We start from the raw sequence: 18,485 nt of genomic DNA on the forward strand, positions 1-18,485 counted from the left end.
AAAAGCACGGATATAAATTAATGTAAATTAAATCGTAAAGTACTTTTAATTACGTACCTAACTCCTGTAGCATTTAATTTCTATTCGAGAACAAACTTTGTAGACTGCTTATCACTCTGCATTAATGACATTCCACGCGCAGCGAAGTGGATGAGTCATTTTATATCCGAGCTTCCTTATTCCCGTCAATTAATCAAACGGTCAATAATATAACATATATTTACTTAGCCAGAGTAATAATACATGAAGGAAAAACTTTGTATCCCTTTTTACGAAAATTGCGCGGACGGAGGAGTATGAATTTTCCCACACTTATAAAGAATATAGAGAAGGAGTGCAGTGTTAATATTTTTTTAAATTATGTATTAAATCAATAAAAAAACATTACACACACTACCATGTATTTGACGCACACACGCATGCATACATTTTTGGGGGTTGATTGCTTCCCGCTTCCGTAGGTTTAACCCGCGATTCCCTACAAGTGACCCCTGGGTGGTGCAAAACGGGAGCCGAATACATAATCGGTGGTAGGACTTGTCCGACTGGCTGGCGACCACCCTCCAACTAGAGTCCGCCGCCAAATAGCCTAGCTGTGTTCCGGCGTGTGGGTTGGAGAGCCAGTGTTATTCCTTCCCTTTCCTCTTCCTTGTTGGGGGTGAATCTTGGCGATACCTGGAATATGCGGAGCAGACGTGCGTGTGAGCTCGCGGGACGTGATTGTTTGACGGGGGTATAGGGAGACCCAGTGAAACGGTGTTCGCCGCCGCCCGCCGGTCAGTTGGGGACCTGAACCCGGGTGTCACTACTAAACTCCGCCCCGGGAAGCTGTCCCGCCAACCGGTGTAAAATCCTGTCGTGCGGTCGTCGTGCCGGAGTCGGAGACCGGAGTGGATCCCGGCGATCGCACGCAGGGTGGACTGGGGGCCCTTCCATGCCCTGCGTCGGTCGCTCACGCAACCCGTGGTCGAGCACGTACTGTGCTCCGCGCTTTATTCAGGTATTGTCACGATTTCGCCTCGAACATCCTACCCCGCCCAATCCCACTCTCCAAATAAAAAAAAAATGAAAGTTCGAAAAAGGAAAAGGGTTTTGTCGGCGACTCCCCATTCCACATTTAATGTGGATTTCAGCAATGTAAGGGGTCTACATAGTAACCTCGACGCCGTACACCACCATCTTGAGACGGCGCAGCCTGCCCTTCTTTTTCTGACGGAGACGCAGATATCTGCTCCGGATGATACTTCGTACCTTGAATACCCCGGCTACGTATTGGAGCACAACTTCCTGCGTAAAGCCGGGGTGTGTGTATTCGTCCGGGCTGATGTCTGTTGTCGCCGTCTACGAAGCCTCGAACAACGGGACCTGTCCCTCTTGTGGCTGCGCGTAGATCACGGGGGCTGTACCCGAGTCTACGCGTGCCTGTACAGGTCCCACAGCAGTGATGCAGGTTCAGCTCTGATAGAGCATGTGCAAGAGGGGACTAACCGCGTGCTTGAGCAGTACCCATCTGCGGAGGTGGTGGTTCTTGGAGACTTTAACGCTCATCACCAAGAGTGGTTGGGGTCCAGAACCACTGACCTCCCGGGTCGGGCTGCCTACGATTTCGCCTTGGCCTACGGCCTCTCCCAGCTGGTGACACAGCCCACCCGTGTCCCAGATATTGAGGGGCACGAGCCTTCTCTGTTGGACCTTCTGCTGACCACCGATCCAGCCGGATACAGTGTGGTGGTCGACGCTCCACTTGGATAGTCTGATCACTGCCTTATCCGTGCTGCCACACCACTCTCTCGTCCTAGTCGTCGAACGACGACCAGGTATCGAAGAGTTTGGCAGTATTTGTCAGCAGATTGGGACGGATTGCGTGAGTTTTACGCATCCTACCCATGGGGGCGGTTCTGCTTTTCCTCTGCTGATCCTGACGTCTGTGCGGACCGTCTTAAAGACGTGGTGCTCCAGGGGATGGAATTGTTTATTCCCTCCTCTGAAGTGCCCGTTGGGGGTCGCAGCAGACCCTGGTATAACAATGCCAGCAGGGATGCTGCACACCTCAAGCGGTCCGCATACGTGGCATGGGATGATGCTAGGAGACGTCGGGATCCTAACATATCAGAGGAAAGGCGGAAATATAACGCCGCTTCCAGGTCCTACAAGAAGGTTATTGCCAGGGCGAAATCGGAGCACGTTGCTAGAATTGGCGAGCGACTGAAGAGCTATCCCTCTGGGAGCCGTGCTTTTTGGTCGCTCGCCAAAGCTGCAGAAGGTAACTTTTGCAGGTCTAGTCTCCCACCACTACGCAAGTCCGATGACAGTCTGGCCCATAGTGCGAAAGAGAAGGCTGACCTTCTGGTCAAACTCTTCGCCTCGAACTCGACTGTGGACGACGGGGGTGCCACACCACCGAACATCCTCCGGTGTGATAGTTCCCTGCCGGAGATCTGCTTTACACAGTGTGCAGTCAGGCGGGAACTCCGACTCCTGGACGTCCATAAGTCGAGCGGGCCAGACGGCATCCCTGCAGTGGTTCTGAAAACGTGCGCCCCTGAGCTGACGCCTGCGCTAACGCGTTTGTATCGCATCTCTTATTGCGCTAACAGGGTTCCGTCTTCATGGAAGACTGCCCACGTCCACCCTATCCCCAAGAAGGGTGACCGGTCGGACCCATCGAGCTATAGGCCTATCGCGATAACTTCCTTGCTTTCCAAGGTGATGGAGCGAATAATTAATATACAACTCCTGAAGTATCTGGAGGATCGCCAGCTGATCAGTGACCGACAGTACGGTTTCCGTCACGGTCGCTCAGCTGGCGATCTTCTTGTATACCTTACTCACAGGTGGGCTGAAGCCTTGGAGAGCAAGGGCGAGGCTCTTGCTGTGAGCCTTGATATCGCGAAGGCCTTCGACAGGGTCTGGCATAGGGCACTTCTGTCGAAGCTACCATCTTACGGAATCCCCGAGGGTCTCTGCAAGTGGATCGCTAGCTTTTTGGATGGGCGGAGCATCACGGTCGTTGTAGACGGTGACTGTTCTGATACCATGACCATTAACGCTGGCGTTCCACAAGGTTCGGTGCTCTCCCCCACGCTTTTCATCCTGTATATCAATGACATGCTGTCTATTGATGGCATGCATTGCTATGCGGATGACAGCACGGGGGATGCGCGATATATCGGCCATCAGAGTCTCTCTCGGAGCGTGGTGCAAGAGAGACGATCAAAACTTGTGTCTGAAGTGGAGAACTCTCTGGGGCGAGTCTCCGAATGGGGTGAATTGAACTTGGTTCAATTCAACCCGATAAAGACACAAGTTTGCGCGTTCACTGCGAAGAAGGACCCCTTTGTCATGGCGCCGCAATTCCAAGGAGTATCCCTGCAACCTTCCGAGAGTATCGGGATACTTGGGGTCGACATTTCGAGCGATGTCCAGTTTCGGAGTCATTTGGAAGGCAAAGCCAAGTTGGCGTCCAAAATGCTGGGAGTCCTCAACAGAGCGAAGCGGTACTTCACGCCTGGACAAAGACTTTTGCTTTATAAAGCACAAGTCCGGCCTCGCATGGAGTACTGCTCCCATCTCTGGGCTGGGGCTCCCAAATACCAGCTTCTTCCATTTGACTCCATACAGAGGAGGGCCGTTCGGATTGTCGATAATCCCATTCTCTCGGATCGTTTGGAGCCTCTGGGTCTGCGGAGGGACTTCGGTTCCCTCTGTATTTTGTACCGTATGTTCCATGGGGAGTGCTCTGAGGAATTGTTCGAGATGATACCAGCATCTCGTTTTTACCATCGCACCGCCCGCCACCGGAGTAGAGTTCATCCATACTACCTGGAGCCACTGCGATCATCCACAGTGCGTTTCCAGAGGTCTTTTTTGCCACGTACCATCCGGCTATGGAATGAGCTCCCCTCCACGGTGTTTCCCGAGCGCTATGACATGTCCTTCTTCAAACGAGGCTTGTGGAGAGTATTAAGCGGTAGGCAGCGGCTTGGCTCTGCCCCTGGCATTGCTGAAGTCCATGGGCGACGGTAACCACTCACCATCAGGTGGGCCGTATGCCCGTCTGCCTACAAAGGCAATAAAAAAAAAAAAAAAAAAAAATATTTATTTATTGTCAAACTTTTGTTCTTGACGTCTGTGGTCAAAATAAGAATAGATTAAAAATATTGTTAAAACAATGTAATGTATAAAACGATATTTACAAATCTCGCAAAAACTAGCAAAAATCTCGCGAGATTTGTGATTATAGAAGTATAATATAGTCTTTGAAAATAGAATCATAATAGTGTACAAACTTAAAATTTCAATTAATTATAGTCGAATTTCGACTACCGGGCGACCACTAGTCCAGAGTAATATGGTCTATTAATTTCCATGTTCTGTGTGGACGTGACGCGGCAGAAAATATACGAAACCGGGTCAGCGTGTGAGGTCTCATTTCAAACAAGACCTTGATCAGAATTTATGTATTTATTATGAATGGTTAGAAATTTCTTGCTCAAAGTACCTAATTTTCTACAGTTGGTAGGCATTGACGTATTAAAAAACCCTGTTGTTTTTATATATCAATGGTGGTAGAACGTCTTGTGAATCCGCACGTGTATGTACCACCACTCTGCCTATTTCGGCCGTGAACCAATTGTGGAGTTGGCGATCGTAGAACAAAATATATATTTTTTTAAGTCGTCATGGCCTAAAGGATAAGACGTCCGGTGCACTCGTGTTGAGCGATGCACCGGTATTCGAATCCCACGCTGGTGCTAATTTTTCAAATGAAATACGTACTTAACAAATGTTCACGATTGACTTACACGGTGAAGAAATAACATCGTGTAATGCGTAGTAATGCGTTTCGATTTGAAGGATGGGCTGCCGTTATAAATATACTGAGACCTTAGAACTCATATCTCAAAGGAAATGGCTTCATTTACGTTGTAGATGTCTATGGGCTCCAGTAACCACTTAAGGTGGGCTGTGAGCTCGTCCACCCATCTAAGCAATAAAAAAAAAATTACAAGTTCTAAAAAACAACGGTGCGTGGCAGAAATATAATCTGGAAACGCACTGTGAATGAACGCAGTGGTTCTAAGTAGTATGAATGAACTCTACTCCGGTGGCGGGCGGTGCAGTGGTAAAAACGAGACCATGGGATTATCACAGTACCACAGAGTACTCCCCATGGACCATACGTTACAAAATACAGAGAGAACCAAAGTCCCTCAACAGACCCAGAGGTTCCAAACGATTCGTGTGAATGGGATTATCGACAATCGAAATAGCCCTCTTCTGCATGAAGTCATATGGAACTAGCTGATATTGGTCGTCGTGGCCTAAAGGATAAGACGTCCGGTGCACTCGTGTTGAGCGATGCACCGCAGGCGGGTACCAATTTTTCTAATGAAATACGTACACAACATATTTTTTTTTATTGCTTAGATGGGTGGACGAGCTCACAGCCCACCTGGTGTTAAATGATTACTGGAGCCCATAGACATCCACAACGTAAATGCGCCACCCACCTTTATAGATATAAGTTCTAAGGTCTCAAGTATAGTTACAACGGCTGCCCCACCCTTCAAACCGAAACGCATTACTGCTTCACGGCAGAAATAGGCAGGGTGGTGGTACCCACCCGCGCGGACTCACAAGAGGTCCTACCACCAGTGATCACAAGAGGTTGAAGATCACAAAAGATCACAAATGTTCACGATTGACTTCCACGGTGAAGGAATGACAACTTCATCTACATTTCTACGCTAATCAAACAAAACGTGCATAAATCTTGCTGCACGAACAGAAACATGAAATAATCATATTATACATATACATTTAAACAAAACAAACATACGTAACGAATCGATTTATCTATATTGGATGGTTGTTATTCAGAGAGCGTCTCCGAGAGTTAGCGGCGCAAGTGTACAGTTGTAGCGTGATCTTGGCCGAAAAATTGAAGCAGAGATTAGTTACCTTATTGACACGAGACTCTTTTTTCTCCCTACTTTCTTACTTGTGGTAAGATCTCTAGTGAGTCCGCGCGGGTAGGTCCCACCGCCCTGCCTATTTCTGCCGTGAAGCAGTAATGCGTTTCGGTTCGAAGGGTGGGGCAGCCGCTGTAACTATACTTGAGACCTTAGAGCTTATATCTCAAGGTGGGTGGCGCATTTACGTTGTAGATGTCTATGGGCTCCAGTAACCACTTAACACCAGGTGGTCTGTGAGCTCGTCCACCAATCTCAAGCGGACTCACAAGAGGGGAAAGGGAAAGTAAAGATGAATTAACTTCTCAACGTCACCTTACAGGCGCTTTTTTGTATCAACCATTTTTTTTCCCTACCTATGCTGATAGCCTTGAGAGGCTATTTCAGCTTACTCTAGCGTGTGTAGGTGAGCTCACGAGGCTCAAACCGGAGAGTTGCTAACATCGACCCTAGCAAGAGCAGTGCTTCGCAGAATCTACCACCGGATCGGAAACGCGACCCACTGAGAAGATCCGGCGAGAAACTCAGTGGGCTTTGTCTGTGGGTTAAAATGTATCAACCATAGTATTCTCAACTATATATTCAAAATCATTATATTACCCGATGTTTTTCGTTCGTCATGTGAAACTTCGACGCGAACGTAAACACGGTTCACAAACATCAGAGATGACAAATGGAACCGTGCGATGCGACGCGGTCGGAAATTGGCTCAAAAGTTCGCGAAGATATCTTAAGTTGGGATGGTATTTTTCATATTTACGAGTTTTGGCAAGTGTACCCATAACGAAGATGTATTGGATGAAATTTTCGACGGTAAGCCAAATTGCGGGATTAAAATAAAATCTTGGTGGGTATGAGGAATTCTTATTGGAACATGTAAAGCGAAAATGCTTCATCGTTTTATTTACAAATTTTGTTTTTATATTTTCCTACACAATTAGATTTGAAATCGTCGTGGCCTAAACGATAAGACGTCCGGTGCATTCGTATGTAGTGATGCACCGGTGTTCGAATTCCGCCGGCGGCAGGTACTAATTTTTTCAATGAAATACGTACTTAACAAATCTTCACGATTGACTTCCACGGTGAAGGAATAATATCGTGTAATAAAAATGAAACCCGCAAAATTATAATTTGCGTAATTACTGGTGGTAGGACCTCTTGTGAGTCCGCACGGTTAGGTATCACCAACCAGCCTATTTCTGCCGTGGAACAATGAGTTTCGGTTTGAAGGGCGGGGCAGCCGTTGTAACTACATATACTGAGGAATATTCTAAAAAAGATTGAACAATAATAAAATACTTATTGCGTTTTCTGTACAATATTAAGAAAACAACATTTAAAGCCTTTATTTTCGTTTTGTTATTTGAATTAGGTAAAACTGAACTTCTCTTTTTTCTCAATGACAGAGAGCTCAGTCAATCTAATTAAGTAAAAAAAATGTTTTTAAACTAAATATGTAGTTTGAATGATCCAGAACAGACTCTTGTTTCGAGGAGGTGGTCACGACCCTCAGTATTGAGGAAACCGAAGCGAGAAGAAAGTTTCTAAGGCTTTACACAAAAATTACATATAAAAAGATTTTTCTTTACATACTTTTGCACCGATATCAAAATCTTTACTTAATATTATAAAGCTGAAGAGTTTGTTTGTTTGAACGCGCTAATCTCTGGAACTACTGGTCCGATTTGAAAAATTCTTTCAGTGTTAGATAGCCCGTTTATTGAGGAAGGCTATAGGCTCACGGTAAGACCAATACAAGTGGAGCACCAATAAATAATGTTTCATAATAAGGGTTTAAATAGCTCCTTCACATACTATAATTCAAAAATATTTTCATTTTCTACGTAAATGAAGTGGTAGGTAAAATTTTCCGTTATGCCAAAGTAACTATTCGACGCGGACGGAGTCGCGCGCAAAAGCTAGTTAACTAAAAAATCGCCAATCGGTCATCACTTAAAGCCGACTACATAAAAGACATCAAGTAACTCAATTTTACTGTACTAACTTATGTATCGGGCACACGACTGTCCTGTAAATTTTATCGTCGCTCGCCGTATACATTTTATATTATATTAGCTTTTTAAATTACTCGGATCCTTGGTTGCAGTGGAAATGTACTCTAAGAATTTTCCATTGAATTCTAAAATTGAAAAGTGTGTACTTGGTGACTTAATACATACTAGAGGTCCCGCAGTAGTCGAAATTCGACTATAATTAATTGGAATTGTAAGTTTGTACACTATTATGATTGTATTTTATACTTCTATAATCACAAATTTCGCCAAGACTACACTATAAAAATATTAACAAAGACAAACAAAATTTAATCTGAATTTGACAACAGCCGTCAAGAACAAAAGTTTGACAATAAATAGTATGCATGCGTGTGTGCGTCAAATACATGGTAGGTAGTGTGTGTAATTTTTTCTTTATTGATTTAATGTATCTTTTATGCATTATTTTAAAAAAATATTAGCATTGTGCACTTCTTCTCTATATTCTCTATAAGTGTGGAAAATTTCATACTCCTCCGTCCGCGCAATTTTCGTAAAAAGGGATACAAAGTTTTTGCTTCACGTATTAATATAATACATATAAATTGAGGTCCGTGTTTAAAAAAAATATATCAGTACACAAATTGATTATTATTTATGCAAAATTTTTTTGGTTTATTGATAATTACCCGACTTCCGTCGTGGTAGTGATAGAGTACATACCTACTATATTTATTAACAGTAATTACTATATTGTTTATGTGACGCTCAAACAAAATACAGTCTACAAATAAACTACCTCATAATTTTTTTATCAACCAAAAAATAAAAAAACCTATTTATAAATAAAAAAAACATTGGGTTCAGATATTCTTTAATGCTATAGCATATATTTATACGCACACACACTTCTATTTATTTCATGGTCTATATTACCCTCTACTTTAAGATTATTGATGAAACGTATTTCTAGCTTAGGTAAAGTAAATGAACAATGTTTTGTATTCACAGAGGAACAGTAGTTTATTGTCGTCTCCACTTTGGGGACATTCCCCTTACTTCCCATAAATTCATCTATAAAATAAATAAGCATGATCGCGTCTCCCCGATTACTGCTCAAATAATATTTCCTTTTTAATACCCACGAGTCTGCCTAAATTCCATTCTTAATGCCATTTGTCTATACTCTATACTAATATTATAAAGAGGAAAGATTTGTTTGTTTGTTTGTTTCGAATAGGCTCCGAAACTACTGGACCGATTTGAAAATTTTTTTTTTCCTTTAGAAGCCGACATTGTCCCTGATGAACATAGGCTACTTTTTTTAAAAAAAAAATTATTTTATTTTTTGGTTTCATGTGTGTTTTAATGTTTCCGAAGCGAAGCGAGGGCGGGTCGCTAGTATATAATATATCTCTCATCTAACAATTAATCTATACTAATATATAAATCTACAGTGGTTTTTACGGATGTTCTGTTATAACTACTGAACCATGCATCCGATTGACTTGAAACTTGGTATCCATGTAGAAAATACATGTACTTAATGGATAGGCTAATATTTATATGAGTGTTGGATTCCCTACACCAGTTGCGGGGGCGTTAATGATGAGAATCTTTGTGGGGGTGAGAAATAATAATGTTAATTTTAAATGCCCAGCGAAGCGGACGGGTACAGCTATTTCTTATAAATTTCTTGTTTCTTATAAGTTTTAAATGAAATTTCTTGTTTAGTTTTAAACAATTTTCGTGATAGTTGTATCGTTTCCCAAACAGAAAGTCCAGATCAATTTAAATACGGCTACCAAATCAAAAATGTGTCAATCTTAAAGCGCTCCGAGAACATCGCATACACATACGCGCGTAAACACATTTATTCCAGACATTTAACAATAGCGCGTCAGAATAAACTTACGGAAAGTTCATTGACCTATCACGAAAAAAAAAAAAAACTTAAAACGATTTCAATTAATTCGAACATGATCGAAAGATTAATGGCATAAAATATATATAGGAAACGTTCACTGAAATAGATAAGATATTGTAAACAAAGAGGATGTTTGTTCGAATCCCCTGTAATGGCGCGGGTTTTTAATGGCTATAACATCGCTCTTTATGGGATAAGCAGAGACCGTTGTTCGTTTCGAACCGAATTCCGGGCCGCCCTTGATGTTTTCAGATATCTTACGGTTTATCGCCTTTTAATGTCAACATTTTAGTGTCTATTAATGTACCGCTTCATGGACTGTGACAACTCGGTTGATTTATCAAGACTTTCAGTTGTCGTCGAAGATTTGTTTTTTCTCCTTCCCGCTCTAGATAATCCTAAATTGAAATAGCCACCATAGTATACACCATCGTAAAATATACGCAGTCCAAACAGGGTTAAGTTATCGTCAGAGATTTTATTTTTCCTCTTTCCCGCTGTAGCTAGCTAATCGTAACTTGAAAACGCTAAAATTCTTTTTTTGTTTTATGATTGAAAGATTACTGGTGACCCGGAGGCCTTCCTGTTTCACCAGGACAGGTGGGCGAGCAAAGGCTCAGCCATTGTATACACTACGGGCATTATAACAAAATGTACGCAATCCAAGCATGGTTAAGTTGTACTCGAAGATAATTTTTTCTCTATCCCGCTCTAGCTAATCCTAACTTGAAATCGCTACCATTGTATACACTACGGGCATTATCACAAAATGTACGCAATCCAAGCATGGTTAAGTTGTCCTCGAAGATAATTTTTTCTCTATCCCGCTCTAGCTAATCCTAACTTGAAATCGCTACCATTGTATACACTACGGGCATTATCACAAAATGTACGCAATCCAAGCATGGTTAAGTTGTCCTCGAAGATAATTTTTTCTCTATCCCGCTCTAGCTAATCCTAACTTGAAATAGCTACCATTGTATACACTACGGGCATTATAACAAAATGTACGCAATCCAAGCATGGTTAAGTTGTCCTCGAAGATAATTTTTTCGCTATCCCGCTCTAGCTAATCCTAACTTGAAATCGCTACCATTGTATACACTACGGGCATTATCACAAAATGTACGCAATCCAAGCATGGTTAAGTTGTCCTCGAAGATAATTTTTTCTCTATCCCGCTCTAGCTAATCCTAACTTGAAATCGCTACCATTGTATACACTACGGGCATTATCACAAAATGTACGCAATCCAAGCATGGTTAAGTTGTCCTCGAAGATAATTTTTTCTCTATCCCGCTCTAGCTAATCCTAACTTGAAATCGCTACCATTGTATACACTACGGGCATTATCACAAAATGTACGCAATCCAAGCATGGTTAAGTTGTCCTCGAAGATTATTTTTTCTCTATCCCGCTCTAGCTAATCCTAACTTGAAATCGCTACCATTGTAAACACTACGGGCATTATCACAAAATGTACGCAATCCAAGCATGGTTAAGTTGTCCTCGAAGATAATTTTTTTCGCTATCCCGCTCTAGCTAATCCTAACTTGAAATAGCTACCATTGTATACACTACGGGCATTATAACAAAATGTACGCAATCCAAGCATGGTTAAGTTGTCCTCGAAGATAATTTTTTCTCTACCCCGCTCTAGCTAATCCTAACTTGAAATCGCTACCATTGTATACACTACGGGCATTATCACAAAATGTACGCAATCCAAGCATGGTTAAGTTCTCGTCGAAGATTATATTTTCTCCTTCCCGTTCTAGCTAATCCTAACTTGAAATATTCACCATTGTATACATTACGAGCATTATAACAAAATGTACGCAATCCAAACATGGGTAAATCGTCGTCTAAGATCGTTGTTTCTCTATCCCGCTCTAGCTAATCTTAACTTAAAATCGCCACCATTGCACACACTATCGATTTTACCAAAAAATGTACGCAATCCAAGCTTGGTTAAGTTGTCCTCGAAGATCTTTTTTTCTCCTTCCTGTTCTAGCTAAACCTAACTTAAAATCGCTACCATTGTATACACTACGGGCATTATCACCAAATGTACGCAATCCAAACATGGTTAAATCGTCGTCGAAGATCGCTGTTTCTCTATCCCGCTCTAGCTAATCCTAACTTGAAATCACTACCATTGCACACACTACGGGCATTATAACAAAATGTACGCAATCCAAACATGTTTAAGTTATCGTAGAAGACTATTTTTTCTCCAGCCTGTTTTAGTTAACCGTAACTTTCAAACGCCACCATAGTTATACACCATCGGCATTATCACAAAATGTACACAATCCAAACATAGTAAACCTATGTATGTGTTCAGTTTAAAAGCCCTTTTTATCATCAGTGCTCAACGTGGAGGTTCTAATTTAAGTTTTATTTAAACCAATCCACGCAATATACCTCTTCATGCAAGCCAATCTAAATAATTTTCAAATTTTCTCAAGAGTGCTTGGGTGGCTGAAGAAATTCAACGCCTCTGAATCTCCTCTTCACTTGAAGTACAAGCATCCGATCCGACTACCGAGACTCCGGGGAATTCATTCTCGTCCCTCCTCATTACATGCCCGAAGCTTGGATTATCTACATTACAATTTATCAGCTTAGTCATTAGGATGTTCTTTTTACTCCCTTTTAACAGGAACTTACCTCGGAGACATAATTAGGTGGTAGTGCTCATTACTGGTGCCAGAATATCAATATGAAAATCGCTACTCAGCGAATCAGTAATTATAATCCCATTTTTTGTACGATTCTCAATGTAAATACAGTTATAAATCAAATAGCCTGCGAGGTCAATGTCCGCAGGCATCGTTACATCACTGCCTAGTGCCTACCCTCTGCTTAGCATATCCAATCTACTTACTCGCACCCATCATAAAATTCAGATCTCAACTGAGTGGGGGGGCGTTTTGTACTTTTATGGCCTAGCAGCACTCAGACTTTTATCACACGACCGCTTACTACTATGAACGATGGATCCTTAGTTTTAATGGGTTAACCGGTCGAAAGGTATCTCTAAATATTTAATGATAATGCAATCGGTACTTCGAGTTCATGTACAACCACATTACGTAGATCGATATGGGTATGTTGGGTGAGGTCTTCGATGGATTTTCAGTGGGTCACGTTTCCGATCCAGAGACGATTTTATTTTATTTTATTGGCCTTGTAGGCATACGAGCATACGGCCCACCGGATGGTGAGTGGTTACCGTCGCCCATGGACTTCAGCAATGCCAGGGGCAGAGCCAAACAGCTGCCTACCGTTTCTGCGAAGCACTGTTCTTGCTGGGGCTAGTGTTAGCAACGTCGTCAGGTTTGAGCCCCGTGAGCTGACCTACTTGTTAAGTTACGCTGACAAAGCCCCTCAACTCAAGGCTATCAGCTTAGGTATGAAAAAAAAAGATGGATTATTATTATGGAGTATTATATCCAAAACTACACGATCAGCTGAATAATTTTGCTCTAAATGGAAAAACAGTTCGGAGCCCGATTGCTTGAGTTTCTTAGATGTTTCGCTAAGAAATCATTAAATTATCAAAGTAACTAGGACATCCCGGGACGAGAACATCTACCGTTACGTTTTTTCTGGAGTTTTTTTTTTCGTACCTACTGAAGAGTTAGTACTCGTGTTTTTCCATCGTATAACAATATCTCGGTACGTCTGGTACATCCGTACGTAAACGTACCTACCACCTTAGGACGTACGACCTCTTGTGAGTCCGCACGGGTAGGTACCACCACTCCGCCTATTTCTGCCGTGAAGCAGTAATGCGTTTCGGTTTGAAGGTTGAGGCAGCCGTTGTAACTATACTGAGACCTTAGAACTTATACCTCAAGGTGGGTAGAGCATTTACGTTTTAGATATCTTTGGGCTCCAGTAACCACTTAACATCAGGTGGGCTGTGAGCTCGTCCACACATCTAAGCAATAAAAAAAAAACTTAACCAGTTGTGAGCTCCTCCACAAAACTAAAAAAAAAGAAGAAAAGAAAAAAATCGTCTTAAACGGAATAAGGTCACCTCTTCTCGGTTCGCTTAAAACGTTTTTATTGTCATGAGACACCCGGGAATCCGGAACCGTGTGACTCACGGCCATAAGTCACACTTACCGTTTTATGTGATTACTACAATTGATCTCGAGGACCTCTCGTTTGTACGGGCGTGTTTTATTGATCGTAAACTTCTGTTTTATAATAATAATTTATTATGTTCGTTCAGTTTACGTTATTTTCCTTATGAATTCTTGTGTTAAGATTTTTTCTTTCACATTTTATTTTGGTACTGATTTCGATACTTTTTTTTTTCCTACCTAAGCTGATGCCTTGAGAGGCTATTTCAGCGTAACCGTGGCTAGTAGGTGAGCTCACGGGGCTCAAACCTGACGACGTTGCTAACACGAACCCTAGCAAGAGCCGTGCTTCGCAGAATCTACCACCGGATCGGAAACGCGACCCACTGAGAAGATCCGGCGAGAAACTCAGTGGGCTGTGTCTGAGAGTTAATTTACTCGTCGAGCCTTTCGTCGCAAGCGACGGGTTCGACGAGAACGGTGACCGGTGCTTGAAGTACCTAGAAGCACCGTTAGTGGATCGGGAGGAGGATCCGAGATGACGTGTTTTCGATACTAGATAATGCTTTAAAATGTAATATTCGGTAGCAAGAGTAGAAATCCTAGTACATAATCCAATTTAATTCTCCTTTTTTGTTATCTATGAAAAAACCCAACACAAATACCGTCAGCAAAGCGCAATCGGTTCAAACATAAACAAATTAGAAATAGTGCACTATTTTGTACAATATAGCCAACGCTCGAAGGATCATCATTTCGTTCGATCAATTCACGTTGCGGGAACGAGACAGAAGACCCCTGTCAATTCCCACCAAAAAAATTATAAGGCAGAAATAGGCATAGGTAATAAAGCCATTCCTTCATCGTCGATGTTATAATCAAAACGAAATGATTGCTAATTTACAAACGACTGATCAGTGACGAAGGGGCTCGACGATTCGTGATGCCAGTGCACGCAGGGCTGTCAGTCAATCTCTGAACACATATTCAATAATTTTAGCAGTAGGCAGCGGCTTGGCTCTGCTCCTGGCATTGCTGAAGTCCATGAGCGACGGTAACCACTTACCATCAGGTGGGCCGTACGCTCGTCTGCCTACAAAGGCAATAAAAAAAAAAACTCTGTATTGTTTGACGAAACAGAATGTACTGGGTGATACGTCTTTTTTTTTTAAAACGTTTTTAGGGATCTTTACGAATTACAGACGTGATTCGAAATGAGGCGGTTAAAGAAATATATTATTGGATGCTTGAACGGGCTTTACCGGTGTTAAGTCTTTAACGGACCTTATAAACAAAATAGTTAAAAATCATCCTGTGATTGCTCCGCGGCAGAAATGGACAAGGTTGTGGTATCTACTCGTGCAAGCATACAATACGCCTTACCACTAGTAATTACACAAATTAATGTCTTTTACAGGTTTCTATTACACGATGTTATTCCTTCATGGTTATATCGTTCGTTAAGTACATGTTACATTAGATAAATTGGTTGGTATTTGCATGGCTTTCAGGATTTGATGATTGGCACAGTTAGACAAGAAATTTCAGTGCCAAGGGTTTTACAAAATTATAGTATGTCCGCCAGTTCATCACAGGATACCGACATGCGATCCACTACCCCTAATTACCCATAATTAGGCTGCAATAGCAGTAACACTTATCAGGTCCGGGGGTGGTTTGATAAGTAAGTCCTTTGCTTCGTCGTTCGTGTCGAATACCGAACTCTTAAAGTGTGCTGTGTATCTAAGACAATTTCACAGATTACTTCCATTGGTGAAGGAAAATAAATATAGAAACTGCAAAATTGATAAGTTTGCTTAGCCTACTAATTATAATCGATTACTAATCTATACATATAAATAAAATTGGAGTGTCTGTTTGTAATATTCAAATAACCGCTTTTTACTACATGCATATGACTATATATACGGTACATACACCAAAATAACATTTTTTACAATTTTTATCTGTCTGTCTGTCTATTTGTTCCGGCTAATCTCTGAAACGGCTGGACCGATTTTGACGAGACTTTCACTGATAGGTAGCTGATGATATAAGGAGTAACTTAGGCTACTTTTTTTAAGACTAACTTCGCCCCGCGGCGTCACCCGCGGTACGACAATAACCGACGACAGTAAGATCGCGGGACTCATTTATCAATAATAAAATTTAATGTTTCCGAAGCGAAGCGAGGGCGGGTCGCTAGTTACTACTAATTATAATCTACTATATATCTAATTACAATCTAATTGTCGGATTACTTCTAATTAATACTACTAATTATAATCGATTGCCTTCTTTCAGTGTATTCTGTCCATCTTCGAATACTGAGTTGCTCGGTCCGGGCATTTCAATATTGTAGTAATTGTTACGTTATAATAATTATTGTAAAAATTCATATTTAAAAAATAATCTAATATTAAAAAATAAATAAATAATAATTTCCTATTTAAAAAAAAAGGCATGCCCGCTGAGTTTCTTGCCAATTCTTCTCAGGACGGAGGCTAATTCTTGTGAATTGGCGGTAGTTCTTTTGACGTTCAACAAGTATATACTTTCATTTATGTTGAATTTTTTTTTTTTGATTTGATTTGATTTTGTTTGAATTGATTTGAGAACATTAGCTAGTGTCTAGTTGCCTCGCGTCCCAAGGAATAAAATACAAAACTTGTACTATTAATCGGGACATACAGAAAGGATACGTTTGAATCTAGGTACTTCCTTTTTAATACGCTTTTATTAACTTCAGACGTATGTATGTAACGGAATCTTTGAACATGATTTTGACCCCCTTCAAAACATCGGATTAACTTGACATTTGGTATACTTATTAAGGACCGATACAATTCAATATCACTACATAGTATAAAACAAAGTCGCTTTCTCTGTCCCTATATCTGTCTGTCCATATGTATGCTTAAATCTTTAAAACTACGCAACGGATTTTGATGCGTTTTTTTTTAATAGATAGAGTGATTGAAGAGGAAAGTTTATATGTATAATAACATCCATTAAATATTGGAGAAATCAATAATAAATTACAGTTTCCGAAGCGAAGCGAGGGAGGGTCGCTAGTTAAAAAAAAATTGAAAAAAAAAATGTAAATAAAAAATCATTTTTTCTTACACTATTTTTATTATTAAAACTTATTTTTTTATTTCTTAGTTGGATTTTCTATAAAAGCGTATCTTGTTAGTTTTTTTAAACCATTATATTTATTTTTTCGATCTAGGACCTAACTTGCAGTTCGTCCTTCATTTGTACCGCTTGTCGAGTGTTGTAGAATTAGAACGGGTTTCCTACAGATCTTATCTAACAAGCGTCCGTTGGCCACGGCTATTATGATCGTAAAATCTTTTTTCTTTGCCTATTGGCTGAACGATGTCACAGCTCGTCTGGTGTTAAATAGTTACCAGAGCCCGTAGTTACCACAAAGTACATACCAAAACCCCAACGAAATAGTTATTATGAGTAACTGTATGACAATCATTTTTTTTATTTAATACTAGCTGACCCGGCAGACTTCATTGTGCCTCAATCGATAGATAAAAGACCTAAGATTTTGTATAAAATAAACTTAAAACAAAAAGGATTCCGTCCGACGGAGGACACATCAAAGGGAAAAAAAAAATTTGTTATTTTATTTAATTCCGAGCATATTCATATTTATCTACCTTTTAAACCTTCTCTGGACTTCCACAAATAAGTTAAGACCAAAATTAGTCGAATCGGTCCAGCCGTTCTCGAGTTTTAGCGAGACTAACGAACAGCAATTCCTTTTTATATATATAGAATATTTTCGTTTTATTATTATCGGGTAGATGACGTGACCACAAAAGCTCTAGATTTTATTTACTATTCTGTGACGTCACAAGGTAATAAACAAATTGCGTCGTTCGCATTAAACTGATTATTATAATATACACATGTCACATTATTCAAAGTTTCAGGGTTTATTAAATTTATTAACACAAGTTTCACGAGATTCTATGAATATTAGGGGCTTTACAGTTCCGTAGGCAGTAAAATAGACACTACCGGGAATTCAGTGCCAATATATTATAATGTATTATTATTGGAGAAGAAATAAGAAATATTGTGGGCAACTACGGAAAAATATCCTTTAAGGCAAAAAAAAAAAAAAAAAAAAACTCCTCTATCATAATTACGTACAAAACATTTTAGCTTCCATTCACAATATATACGGCCGTTTCGATATTCAATTTTGATACGTAAACATGTAATAATTCTCTGTTTACGACCTAAGGTTGACACTGAGCGAATGTCTGCCTGCCGTCTAAAGACTTGTGCCGCCTCTCGCATACGGACCGTAAGATTAACTTATCTAGATCGATCCGAAAGGATTTAACGAGTAATTTCGTGCTGAGTTTCGAGATTTATCGCGCGCTGTAAATGTGTTTGTGCTGACACGATACGATGATTAGAGTGGCGTGTGGTATATTTTATAATCTAGATCAGGGATCGTCGA

General features: G+C 40.9%; 1 protein-coding gene across 4 annotated transcripts in view; it reads right to left on the reverse strand.

The window, feature by feature from the left end:
• Positions 1-18,485, reverse strand: part of LOC101747093 (G protein-coupled receptor kinase 2) — a 113,923-nt gene that overhangs the window by 57,797 nt on the left and 37,641 nt on the right. For 2 of the 4 annotated variants that reach the window (XM_062676288.1, XM_062676287.1), the window contains exon 1: positions 58-295. The exons of the other annotated variants lie outside the window; for them this stretch is intronic. In XM_062676288.1, coding sequence (XP_062532272.1) covers positions 58-73 — 16 coding nt within the window. In that variant the 5' untranslated portion in view covers positions 74-295. Of the gene's footprint in view, positions 1-57; positions 296-18,485 lie in introns of those variants that run through there. 4 annotated transcript variants of the gene reach the window in all.

This window comes from Bombyx mori, chromosome 26 (assembly GCF_030269925.1).
Source record: "Bombyx mori chromosome 26, ASM3026992v2".
Classification (NCBI taxonomy): domain Eukaryota; kingdom Metazoa; phylum Arthropoda; class Insecta; order Lepidoptera; family Bombycidae; genus Bombyx; species Bombyx mori.